We start from the raw sequence: 12,559 nt of genomic DNA on the forward strand, positions 1-12,559 counted from the left end.
TTTTAGGTTTATTTTATTGTTTGAGGTTTTTTTGGTATTTTATGTATTAGGGTTTTCTTGTAGGTTAAGTATTTGGATTCTTTGTCTATTAGGGATTATGGTTAATTCAGAAGATGGTCTGTAATTTAGTTGAATAAGTTAATTATAATGTAGTTTTTTGGGTTATGAAGTTGTCTTAGAGAATTTATAGTGTTCTCTTTCTTTTCAATTAATTAAGTATTATTCATGATTGTGTATTCTATTCATTCGTCTGTTCGTTCGTTTGTTCATTATGCGTACTCTGATTTTCAACTTGGCATCAGAGCCGATTTGATCATTCAGGGTTTTTTGTTTTCAACTCCCATTGATCATTCACGGTTAAATTTGCTCTCGTTTGGTATTCCTCTATTAGTCACTTCTCATTCTCTTTCGCTTCTCGTTGTTCTAGTTTAAATCCGTAGGAATTTGCATTCTTTATTTGAATTTAGGCGTTTATTTGAAAATGAACTTTTAACACAAATAGTCCCTTATGCTTTGACAAGTCATCAGTTTGGTTCTTTATGTTTCAAACTCATCAATTTCGTCATTTATCCATTAAGTTGCTCATCACTCTTGTTCTTATCATCCAACTCCATTAAAAACTCTATTAGTTTGCTGATGCAGCAACATGTGGAACCGACAAAGTCAAATATTTAGAGCCACATGGATTTAATGTTACTGAAAATAAATTTGAAATGAAAAATAAGAAAAACCAGTGGCCCCGTGTTTCAGCTACACCCTCACCATCACCCCAGCCCTACGACCCCAATACGCTTCATCTGCACATGCCACCCCAATACCCTTCATATTACTCGTGTCGTTTATGGATACCTTTACTAAGATATATAAAATCAAGTTCAAAAACAAGCAAAGACAACACAAATGTACAAAACTCATCCACTGTTCTTCAAATTATTGTAGTAAAAGTGTAGATAATGGTGGTTGTGGTGGGTTGGGAGATGCAAGAGTTGGGGTTAAGTTTTTATATTTTATATTTTATGATTTCATGGTTTTAGGAAAATAAAAAATGTATTCAATTCAAGTGGTGCCAAATAAATTGCCTTCGTATGTCTTACATGTTGCCACATCATGAAATCATCGATCGGATTTTATAATGGAGTTGGACGACAAGGGCGAGCAACTCAAAGAGATGACTTGTAACAACGTAAGGGATTATTTGTGATAAAAACTGTTCGAACCAAAAATAAAACAAAATTCTGTAAAACAAAATTTGAAATGCATTTGAAGACCGGTTCGTCTCGCACCCGTCAGCAGCTACACCTATGTCAACTAAATCATTACTTGTTTGACTTATTAGTGTTATTAGAGAAATACAAGGAGGATTTGTGGAAAATTAATTTTTTGACCTGCAGCATTTGCAAACTCATTCAACATCTTCAAAATATTCCTTGCGCATTCAAGTAGCCTTAGCAAAAAAGAGGCAGTCATTTGTAAACACTAAATTTCAACGGCGGAGGCACCATAAGCCTAGGATAGGCCTACCTACCCTCACTTTTTCATCCTTTCTAAATAATTTGTATTATAATTTTAATTTTTTGGTAAATGTAGTAATTTTTATTTTTAGTTTACACAAAATTCTTAAATTCTATTCACCAATAATTAAAATAAGAGGTCTCTTTTTCTTTTCAATTCCAATTGCACTCATCTTAAAACTAAATTTAACATCTTATTTTATAAACAAATCAACTCTTAAAATTAAAATGTAAAATCTGATTTAGTTTTATCAAAAAATATTCTTTCACATTGTCCAACCGAAGAATAATAAACTTTGAGTTTTCCTCCTCTTCTTAGTGAAATTTCATATATTTGTCCTCCAAATTCCAACCCACAACAATATTAAGGTTTATAAATCTCTCTGTTCTCTCTAAATTTTTACTAAATTTATAAAATTTCATATATTTTGTTCTCTAAATTCTCCCTAATTTTTTTTTATTAATTACTCTCTATATTGACTTGTTAATTTCAATATGAAAAAAGATTTAGCGTCTCAAAAAGTTGAATTAGTTGACAATTCAAGCATGTATTCTACTCTCCTATCAATACTATCCATTTGTTTTACATTTTTGACATTTATGTAAGGTCCCTCCTCACGTAAAATCCTGGCTCCACCATTGCTAAATTTGAGATTTTAAATCCTCTAGGAGAAGTAGACCCACATTTGTCTTGATTAGTGGTTCCACACAAGGAATGAAAATATAAGGAGACAAAGGATCTCCTTATCTGATTCCTCTAGTAGGGTAAATTTATGAGAATAGAAAAAGAATTGGAAGAAACGCATTCTAAAACTAACCTTATCCAGTGACTATGAAATCCAAATTTCTGCAACACAAGTTTAATATAATCCCAACTTATAAGACCATAAGCTTTTTCGAGGTCTAATTTAACTGCCATTACCCCATTTCTACTTCCTTTTTTTTGTTTTAAAAGAGGAAAATATTTCATGGGAAATAAGAATATTATCATTGAGTGATCTTCCAGGAGCAAAAGCACCTTGGTTCCTAAAACTAAAACTTTCAAGTAGAGGTTTTAGCATATTAACAATGATTTTAGCTATAATTTTGTAAGTTACATTGCAAGGCTAATAGCTCTAAAGTTAACCACAACTTTAGGGAAATTTACTTTGGGGATTAAAGCAATATTAGTATGATTAATCATCCTTAAGCTTGAACAATTTCCCAAGAAATCTCTTACTAAATCTCTAATGGAAGGACCTACAGTATCCCATCATTTTTTATAGAAGGAAGCATGATACCATGAGGACCCGGGGCCCTTAGGGCACCGATACTGTAGACAACTTTCCAAATTTTCTCATCCTCAATTGAACTAATGAGATTATCATTTTGTATATTACAGATGCAAGTTCGATAATATCAACAAACTTGGACATTTTAGTGGAGTTAGGGCAAGATTGAGCAGTAAAATGCAGCTTAAAATCCTGCACAAAAATATGCTCATGCCCCTCACCAAAATCCCACTAGTTACCAAAATTAGCCTTCAAGGGGTCTTTAATTTTTGTAATTCAATGTACTGATTTATATATGGAAGCTAGTAGCTACTCATTGAACTTATAAATGCCATGGAGTTGAAAAAAGCAATGGAGTTGAATAGAAACCGAGCTGAAGCAGCGCAAGCATCAGCGAGGGTTTGAGGAGGAAGAGGCAGAAGCAACAACAAGGGTTTGACGTTCGGGGTAAAATCGGAAGCTCAATAAATTATTTTGTCCGGACCAATTTTATTAGGCTGCTTTGATATTGGGTTTTGTCCTAACAATCAAATAAAATTATTACATGATTTTTTGTTAAAACTTAAAATATTAAAATCTTTTCATTAGTTTTTTTTTTTTTTTTAATTAAATTGTCCAGCTCTACTTCACTCGATTCTGATTCCTACTGAAGTCAATTATTTTTTAATTTGATTCCACGCGATACGATTACAAATTAATAAAAGGAGACTCGTGCATAAATTACTTTGCCAAATGATGGTAAAGCCTCAACCTTTATTTAATGGAAAAGCAGAAGCCTGTAGCATCCACGTCAAAATCATAAAATCATCATAGGACTTGCTACCTAGGGACTACTCCGGACCCACTCGGGCTGAATCCCATCATCTTCATCTAAAATCCTAATTGATACAACTGCGTGCTACCAACCGTTCGATCCCATCAAACGGCTGTGAAAACATCCCCAAAACCACATCTTGTTAGTCCCAAGATCATTAATTCATTTGTATGAAACCGCCGACAAATTTTTTATTATGATCCGAACACGGTTGCTACACTATATATTTTTATATAAATGATGAGAAATTTTATTTTTTAAGATATTCACTTTTTAAAACATATATTTCATCATTTGTGTAAAGACACGTGGTATACCAATTTGTGTTCCGATCACACTGAAAAATAAATCTCTCGAAACCAACAAATACCTGTGGGGACCACACGCTTTGCTTTGTCAGATCCATGGTAACGCCAACTCATCATCCTTCCCTACTTATTAGATTCCCAATCGATGGAAATCGAGCCGTCGATCCACCTAGGGGTCCCACACAAACCAACGGTTAAATATCGTCCCCTTGCGTCACTAGCCGTCCCCACAATTATCGATCATTGGCGCTTTATACATGAGAGATTTTTTAATGTGATTGACATACGGGATGGTAAATTACGTGTTATTGTATAAATGATGAGATATGTGTATTAAAATTTTAATAATTTAAAACATAAAATTTCCTATCATTTACATAAAAACACGTATTGTACCATCTGTATTTCTGTAAAAATTTCTCCTTTATCCAATTGGGCTCGCGGTAAAACTGATTTCAAGCTGAGAAGCTTCTGGTGTCGACACGTGTTTACTACCTCGTCGGTGGCCTTATCAAATCATAGCCCACAGATACTAGCAGTGGGAGCCTAGGAGTGTTTTATATTATTACTAAAACCAGATCTGCAGTACACACCCACCGTCTTCTGCATCACTTCGCTCAGAAAAAGCTCTGAAAATCGCTAATCCCCAATTTCCAAGTTAGGGTTTGTGTTCAGCGGATCCACCCGGAACGAATCAAGATTGGTGATGCTCCCGTGCGCCATGTAATGTAGATTCGCAATCGGAGGGTAAATATGGATCGGGTCGTCTGGTTCGAAGCGAAGCCGGCGAGAATTTGGAAGAGGGTGTTGCTAGTAATCAAAAAATCGATAGTACTCCTCGTGGGTGGGAATCACACCTCCTCTAGGTTTTGCAGTCGCTAATCTACTCTCTCTTTCTCGCTTTGGCTTTTTCCCTCTCTCGAAATCTGTAATTGATTTTGCAAAGTTCGCAACTTTTTTTTTATATATTTTTTATAAAACAACTCGTATTTGATCGGAAACGAGAAAACCCAATTGCTTGAACGCGATATGATTCGGGCCCGAGTCATCACGAAGAGAATCATGGATTTGAAGGGCGTGAGAATGCAGATCCTTCATGGGCCTTTGGTCCGGCGTGTGTTTTTCCGGGCATTCTTTATCGCCGCGGCTATGTCGATCATACCGTTGATCCACATTTTGTCCGGGACCTACATGACAATGTTCACTTTTGTGAACCCCGGCGACTGCGCCGCCGAATTGGGCCACGTCGCCCCTATCGAAGTGACCGCGGGGAAGTTTAATTTCCAGAGTCCGTTCTTCGTGCCCTTCTGGAGATCTAATGGTTCGGAGCAGTGCAAGCGGGATGTGAATTTGACCGTCAGTGTGGTCAGAGAGCTCATGGGTCAGAAGCTATTGAAATACGGTACAAGAGCTCTCTGTGTCGGAGAAGGGTCTGCCTCGGCCGGGCTGGCATTGCAAGATTTGGGATTTCCCGATGCTCGTGGTGTTTACAAACACCGGTTCTTCTCGCTCAAGCACAAACAGTTTGTGTATGAAATTGACTATGAGGACAAGTCCTTTGATTTTGTGCTTTCCAGGGATCTCGATAAGGTTTCTGTCCCTGCGCTTCTTGTGCTTGAGATCGAGCGTGTTCTTAGGCCCGGTGGAATTGGGGCTATGCTTGTGGGTAGCAGTGTTTCCTCCCCGAATAGCTTGATTAGGTCTGCTACCCCAATTTCCTCACTGCTGAAAAGTTCCAGTGTTGTGCACGTTAATTACGTCAATAACTTCACACTGGTTGTGTTCAAGAAAAATTATGACAATGCCGGGCTCTTTAAGCAGTATCACCTTCCAGCTGACTGCCCATCGCTCACAAACAATCGACCTTTCATTGGGAAAATGGAGCCTCTGGTGAAGGAAAAACCAGTGGAGTATGGAAAGAGGTTTGCATACTTACCTAATTTTGTTGATGTTTCCTCAAAGAGGCGGTTGGTCTATATTGATATTGGGGCAGCAGCGCATCTGAACGCAAATGTTACAAATTGGTTCCTGCCTTCTTATCCCATCGAACGCAAAGATTTCAATGTTTATTTTGTTGACCATAACACTTCTGTTCTGTTATCCTACGTCAAAAAGCCCGGAATCACCTTTGTTTATCATCCAGGGCTGGCCGGAATCAATCCGCAAGTCTATGTTCCAAATGATGGGATCACAGATCCATATGTCGGAGATGAAGGGTTTGATTTCCTCGTTTGGTTCAAAGAAACTGTGGGGTTTGCAGATTTCGTGGTGCTCAAGATGAATGCAGGCAATGTAGAACTGAAGTTCCTCACGGAACTGTTTGAAAGTGGAGCCATATGCTTTGTGGACGAGCTGTTTCTTCACTGCTCAGGCCAAGTAGAAGCTGGAGGTGAAATGCCGGTGGACTGCATGGACATCTTTGGAAGCCTGCGTAGCAGTGGAGTGTTTGTCCATCAGTGGTGGGGGGACGGCAACCCCGGTGACGTTCTCCTATCTGTCGGTTGATCACGATATGATATCTTGATCATCTGGTTTCTATGATGTTGCTTTTATGGTTGGGCACTTAGGCTAAATAAAACAACCATAATTATCTTGTGTGGTGTGTTTATGTTATGTCGGAAGATGATAAACATCTAAGTTGTTGCTTTATGGCTGGTTGGACACCTGAGCTTTCCGGCTTAGTAACTTATTAATGTTATGTTTGATTTGTGTTTATCTGTTTGCTTTCAGTTCCTTTTCGTCGACTCTCGTTAATTAAGCTTATTAGAGTGGTCCATGGGACCTTAATCTTTTTAAATTTGATTGCGGAAGATTGATGACCCTGCTTTACACGTTCATTTCTTGTGCAGCATCCTTTTAACCCCACGAATGAATAAAGAGTTCATTGTTTCCTCACATTAGAGGTTTGATGGAGGTTCCCTGCGTGGGTACGAGTCCCGTTTGGCATGAGAAGTTTTTGTCTATTACACCGCCAGGTGATGTTATTATTCCGTTCGAGTTTTCATGAATGACGAGTTTATATTTTAAACTATAGTATGTTAAATATCCGTGTTATATCTATTCAGGATGGGCTTCCTTCTCTTTTGCATGAGAAAGGTATGGAACATTTATATGATGGGAAAGGAAATGATTTCTCATTCTCTAAGTTCATTTTGCCGCGAACCAAACGGCACCTATATGTTTATTTTCATCTCACACTTACTGGATGAGAAATATTTTAAAGTGCCCAGTATTTAAGCGAGTACTCTGCATGTCATAAAAAAGAGGTCGGATACAGACAACCGAATGATTCAAGCTTGAAAGCTTTTGGAAGCCAATCACAGACAAGTTGAGATGCACACTTTGAGGCTACCTTGAGAAAAGGTCGACGCCCTTGGTTTAAAGAAAGAGAAGTACCATGTTTTGTGATTGAATAAAATAATGAAAGTGATGGGGGATCTACCGCACTACATTGTTTTATTACTTGCAATTATTTAGCCTCTGCTCCACAAAGGTGGTCAACTGCTAAACTTTATTGAAGCTTTCTCTAAATGAATAAACATCCAACCATCCATGGTGTTTCAACTATTTTTTCACTTGTCACAAACAAGTCAATTTAAGTACGAGGTCTTAAATTTGACTCGTGTCAAAGACGAATTTGAACCACATTATTGCTAGCTCATTGTAAGGCTAAACTCACCCTCTCTCCCCTTAATATAGATAATATCGTTTGTCACACTATCCATAGCTCAAGAAGAGAAAATAGGCATTGGTCTCTCTAGACTTTAGTCTATGAACTAAATATTTGTGAATATTGGTCCACGAACGCATCACAATCCACTAATCGTTTTCTGTCACAATATTACACAAATGGGTTTTGCCCCACGTAGTGACAAGTATAGGGTACAATGTGCATGAATTTTAGTTCAGGAAACATTGCTCCAATACTCTTCTACAAGGAACGCACAAGAGACCAAGTCCCTCGATCCCATCCTTTTAATCCCTTCTGTGAAAACTAAAAATCTGAGCAGACAAAAAAAAAAAAAAAAGAAAAACACCAGAGGAACTAGTATGTACATACTTTAATCTCTCTGCCCAAATACCTAAAATTCATCGGAACTGGAACGTTCATGGAAAAATACCTGATTACCTCTACATTATTCTTTCTTGAAACAAATAATTACAACAGGTAGAAGCAAACTGTAGATTGACCTACAACGGTACAACCAATTCAAATGCAGAACATGTATGGTCAAGAATTGCCACTGAACACTCGGCATGCGTGTAAAGAGCATCGTTACATACCACTGGTGCAACACATCATGTTGCACATCGTACAGCATATAATCTGCCTCTTCAATTCATTGAAAACCGAAGTGAGGGACGGAAAAGCAAGTGCAGAAGGAAAGTCGAGAAAGAGGGCCGGGCGGGGTGGGGTGGGGTGGGGTGCCATTAACTTACAGAATGCTAGTGGCAGAACACATCCTCTCATTCCTCAGGGCCATTGTTGACCTTTATCTCCAAAAGCCTCTCAACTGGTTGCCGGCAAATTGGGCATCGGTTTGTTTGGAATCTCAAGACCTTGGCACACCCACTGCACATGCACTGCAGGTAGAAAAGAAATCCAACCAAAAGTCAGTCACAACGAAAATCCAACATAAATTACACTCTGCTTGATTCAAGCACATTAGTATGCAAATATGATAACTAGATGGACACAAGTTAATGTAATCCTATAGAATCTACAAACGAGTCAAAAGGAATTTTGAACCCAAATAAAGCACTTCTCTTTAAAAAACTCGCTTTTTCCTTTTGTCAATTACGAAATTTAAGCCCAGTGATGTGAATGCTAAATCTGCTATCAGTTACAATCTTTCTTTTGGCAACAAACTAGCTCTCACCAATCACAAACTTCTCTAAAGATTAAGATCAGCTTTCTCCACTAGCAACTATGACAAACTTTGAAAAGAAAAAGTGCAATGTATAATTACCATGTGTCTGCATGGAAGAACAGTTGTGTCGCGTGGTTCAGACAGGCAAATTACACATTCTTTTCCGGGGTCATTCCCGTCCACTTCACCTTCAACTGAATTACCAATGCCATATATCTCCTGTAGTTCATACCTCATCCCATTCACCCAAAGAATCTGTTTGACAACCCTAACTTGGAATTCACCTTTCTCCCTCTCAAATATAGCCTGAGTTATCTGGGAGTTTGTTGTTACAGACGCGGGGCTTCCCTCTGATCCATCATGGGCAGGAGGGGATGCCTCGGCCTTCACAGCTATAGGATAGATATCCAAGTCAGCTACTTTCAGTAACTCAGCATCCTCAAACATTGAGAAGTTAATTCCGGTTCCCGAAGGCTGCCTGAACTTCTGGCCCAGACCTTGTTCAAAATGTACCGTCACAGGTGGATGAAGGTTAAACTTCATTGGTGTCAGGTTACAATCCTCGCCTTCTTTTGCAAAGAAGATAATGGTGATGCTGTTTCACAAAGCCATAAATTAAAATTTAAAAATAATCTGATGATCATATACAACCATGCCATCCAAGTTATTCATGTAAATTATATGAATTGTTTATACCTTGGCCAAGAAAAAGATACAACTACTACAATTCTACATGAAAAATGCCATCACAGCATGGTGTTTGCGTATGATATATAATGCAAAAAAGATCAATCCGATTGCGTCGCAGCTGAGGGAATGACTTTATACCGCAGAATTGAACTACCAAAAGGCTATACCAATCTGAATGAACAAATAAATATACTGATTGCAAAGAGAGCCTACGGTCCTCATCTTATATTTCCTAAATTATCATTTTTGGGATACACCTCTTCGTTGATCAATGTTCACTAGTTAGAAAAAAAAGTTGAGTAAATCCTTGCAGCTAAACAATAATTTAAGGTGAAAAAAATCAAACAGATTGCTTTCACCATCTATGCTCTTATCGTCTAGAAACTTCTGCCCTTTCACTTTTGTGAGGTTCCCCGGCAGCTTCTACTTTCATCCATTAGAATCCTCTCTAGCAGTAAGAAAATCCTTGTACCACAAGAATGATTTTGTATCAAACGGTACATACCACACACAATGTCAACGAAATCATATTTTAGAACAAACAGTTGGTAACATCCTAATGGCTCAAGTTTCTCGGATTTAACAATTATCCATGAAAAAAAATAAAACAAAGTTATCAATCATAAACCATAGTTCATCAATCGATCATGTTAACCTATTGCAGTCCCACAATTCCATCCTTCGACGCCATTACCCGTCATCATTATAACCGGATCAACTACAACGGCAATCACTTCAGAATGGCAAGTACCTCAAAATACTTTTCAATAAAACTTCGACTGCCGTAAATTGTTTCTCAATCTTTCGGTATCTAACAATCCACTGTCTAATTGATTACCAATTTAGCACAAAACGCTTTCTTTTTCAAACACTCCAATTCCATTTAAGCTAATCCCACATAAAAGCAAATAATGATCACAATTAGGCACTTAATACAGTAACAAATCAGAAGTTAGTAAAAAAGTTAGACTTCAAGTTCAACACAAAAGCTTCAAGCTTGAATTTTACCTCCCTGCAACCGTGGCATCGAAAATAAAAGACACGAGGAAGCTTCCAGGGTTTTCCTCATCGGGCTCGACCTTCAGAGTCTCCTTCTTCAGATTCACATCGTTCCTTATAGTAACCGCCTTCTGGTGCTCCACGTATGGCGTTGGAGCCTGCATTACCCGGTACCGCCCGCCGGCCCAATTCGGATGCACCGTGTCCACGTGGGGATGGGGAACGCGGTGGTGGTGATCGTACGGAGCGGGCAGAGGCACCGGCATGGGCGGCGGCGGGTAGTAACCCGGGTACTGGTAGTACTGGGGCGGGTTCGGGTTCGGGTTCGGGTTCGGGTACTGGGGCGGGTTGGGGTTGGGGTACTGAGACGGGTACGGAGTCGCCGCTGCGAATACGTAGCGGTTTTGAGAGATTTCGGGCTGAGGTGGGGCCGGAGGAGGCGGAGCAGGGTGGTTTTGGCGGGAGCTGTGTCTCCGGCGGCCGCCGTTGTTTCTGCTCCCGCTGTTTCCCATGTTGGGTTAAATTTTCTTGGGAATTTTCTTGGGAAACAAACAGATTGGGGCTGGAAAATCAAGAGCTGTCGTCAGACAGGTTGAGAAGATGTGAAAGATTGGAACTTTGATATTGTATTCTCCTGGTTTTGGGTTCTTCTGTGCGTTGTGAAGTGAAAGGGAACTTTGGATGGTAACATAGCAGTTATAAAATAATAAAATACTTATTTTAATTAATTAATAAAAAATAATATAGGAAAAGACTGTAACAAGAAATAATAATAATATAAAATAAATAAATAAAAGAAAAAAAGGAGAAAAATAGTTTCGAGAATACAAGTCATGTAATATAAAATAGACGTACAAAAATATTGATACAAAATCTTCTTAGATAAAATAACAAATTTGAGTGAAGTAGTAATAACATGTTAAAAGTGGCATTTTTTGTCGCTCAAATTTTTACAAAATGTTTTATTACATTGAAATATAAATTAACGTTAAACTATAAAGTAATAAAAAAATTTTAATTTCTTTAGTATTTTTCATTTACTAATTTGAGATATTATAATTTAAAAGAAATAATATAGGACCTCTTGAGCTGCATCGAAAATTTGATGGGAAAAAGGGAGAGGAATCTTGATTCGCTTTGTTATTGGTATTTGGAATGGTTGGGTTGGGATGAGTGGGTGGGTAATGGGATTGCGTAAAGAACCACCCAAACCAAAGGCACCATCCATATTCCGTATACCCCATGACATGATGAAAATTGAGACAGAAAGAAGTGCTTATGCTCAACAGCTAAAGCTGACACCTTTTGCCTTTTTTTTAATTTGTTTTTGTTTCTAATGATCGACATTATTGGATTGTATTATTCGCACGAATTAGACCAAGAAAAAGGATATGATCATGGATTCATGCCCATCAAATGGATGTCCTTTCAGCCTCCTAACAATCCACTATGCTACTGCTTATGCTAATGTCGTCACCATTTGATCTAATGTCATTCAATCTTAATTTGATTGAGATGTCATACGTTTAGCCTTGCGTGGCTCAATCATTAAGTTGTCGATGTTTGAGTTCAAATCTTAACGAAGAAATCTCAATGGATAATAAAGTTGGCTTGGGGCTTGATCATATGCCTTATTTTGGTTGCCAAGTTGCTGTTTATAGGAAGCTGTGAATGATGATGTCATTCTGTTAGCATTGGAGATAAGCCTTACTAAGACCAACTCCACCTCAAGCAAATTGCTCAGGCTATTAAGCGAAGGTGATTACTGTTTTAGTGAACATTAATTGTTCAAATGAATATCTACTTCTAAACTGAATTGCTCAGCCTATTGGTACTAAAATTTTTTTTTTTTTTAATAATAACAGTTAATTTTATATTTAATTTCAAATAGAATTTTTAACCAATTATGTCACGCCATTCGGATACAATTTTTGTGAATAGATTTTCGAGTAGATTTTTAACCAATTCCATAACGTCATGTGTTTTGATTTTATAAGAATTTTGGGGATAGATTTCCGATAAGATTTTTATCTAATCCTGTCGCGTCACATGTCACTATCTGTTTAGAATCATTGTGGATAAATTTCAATAAAAC

The 12,559-nt window shown here is 37.9% G+C and overlaps 2 protein-coding genes across 2 annotated transcripts; one reads left to right on the forward strand and one right to left on the reverse strand.

Annotated features, from left to right (window-relative positions):
• Positions 1-4,462: 4,462 nt before the first annotated feature.
• Positions 4,463-6,619, forward strand: LOC137744940 (uncharacterized). The gene has a single exon (XM_068484761.1). The coding sequence runs from the start codon at positions 4,934-4,936 to the stop codon at positions 6,407-6,409; it is 1,476 nt and encodes a 491-aa protein (XP_068340862.1). The 5' UTR covers positions 4,463-4,933; the 3' UTR covers positions 6,410-6,619.
• Positions 6,620-8,307: 1,688 nt separating this feature from the next.
• LOC137744943 (probable E3 ubiquitin-protein ligase LOG2) lies at positions 8,308-11,138 on the reverse strand. The gene is made up of 3 exons (XM_068484763.1): positions 10,474-11,138; positions 8,875-9,370; positions 8,308-8,488 (listed from the first exon to the last, which is right to left on the reverse strand). Exons 1-3 carry the CDS (start codon positions 10,974-10,976, stop codon positions 8,372-8,374), a joined length of 1,116 nt encoding a protein of 371 aa, XP_068340864.1. The 5' UTR covers positions 10,977-11,138; the 3' UTR covers positions 8,308-8,371.
• Between the last annotated feature and the right edge of the window lie 1,421 nt (positions 11,139-12,559).

The sequence above is a fragment of the Pyrus communis genome, chromosome 9 (genome assembly GCF_963583255.1).
Source record: "Pyrus communis chromosome 9, drPyrComm1.1, whole genome shotgun sequence".
NCBI lineage: Eukaryota > Viridiplantae > Streptophyta > Magnoliopsida > Rosales > Rosaceae > Pyrus > Pyrus communis.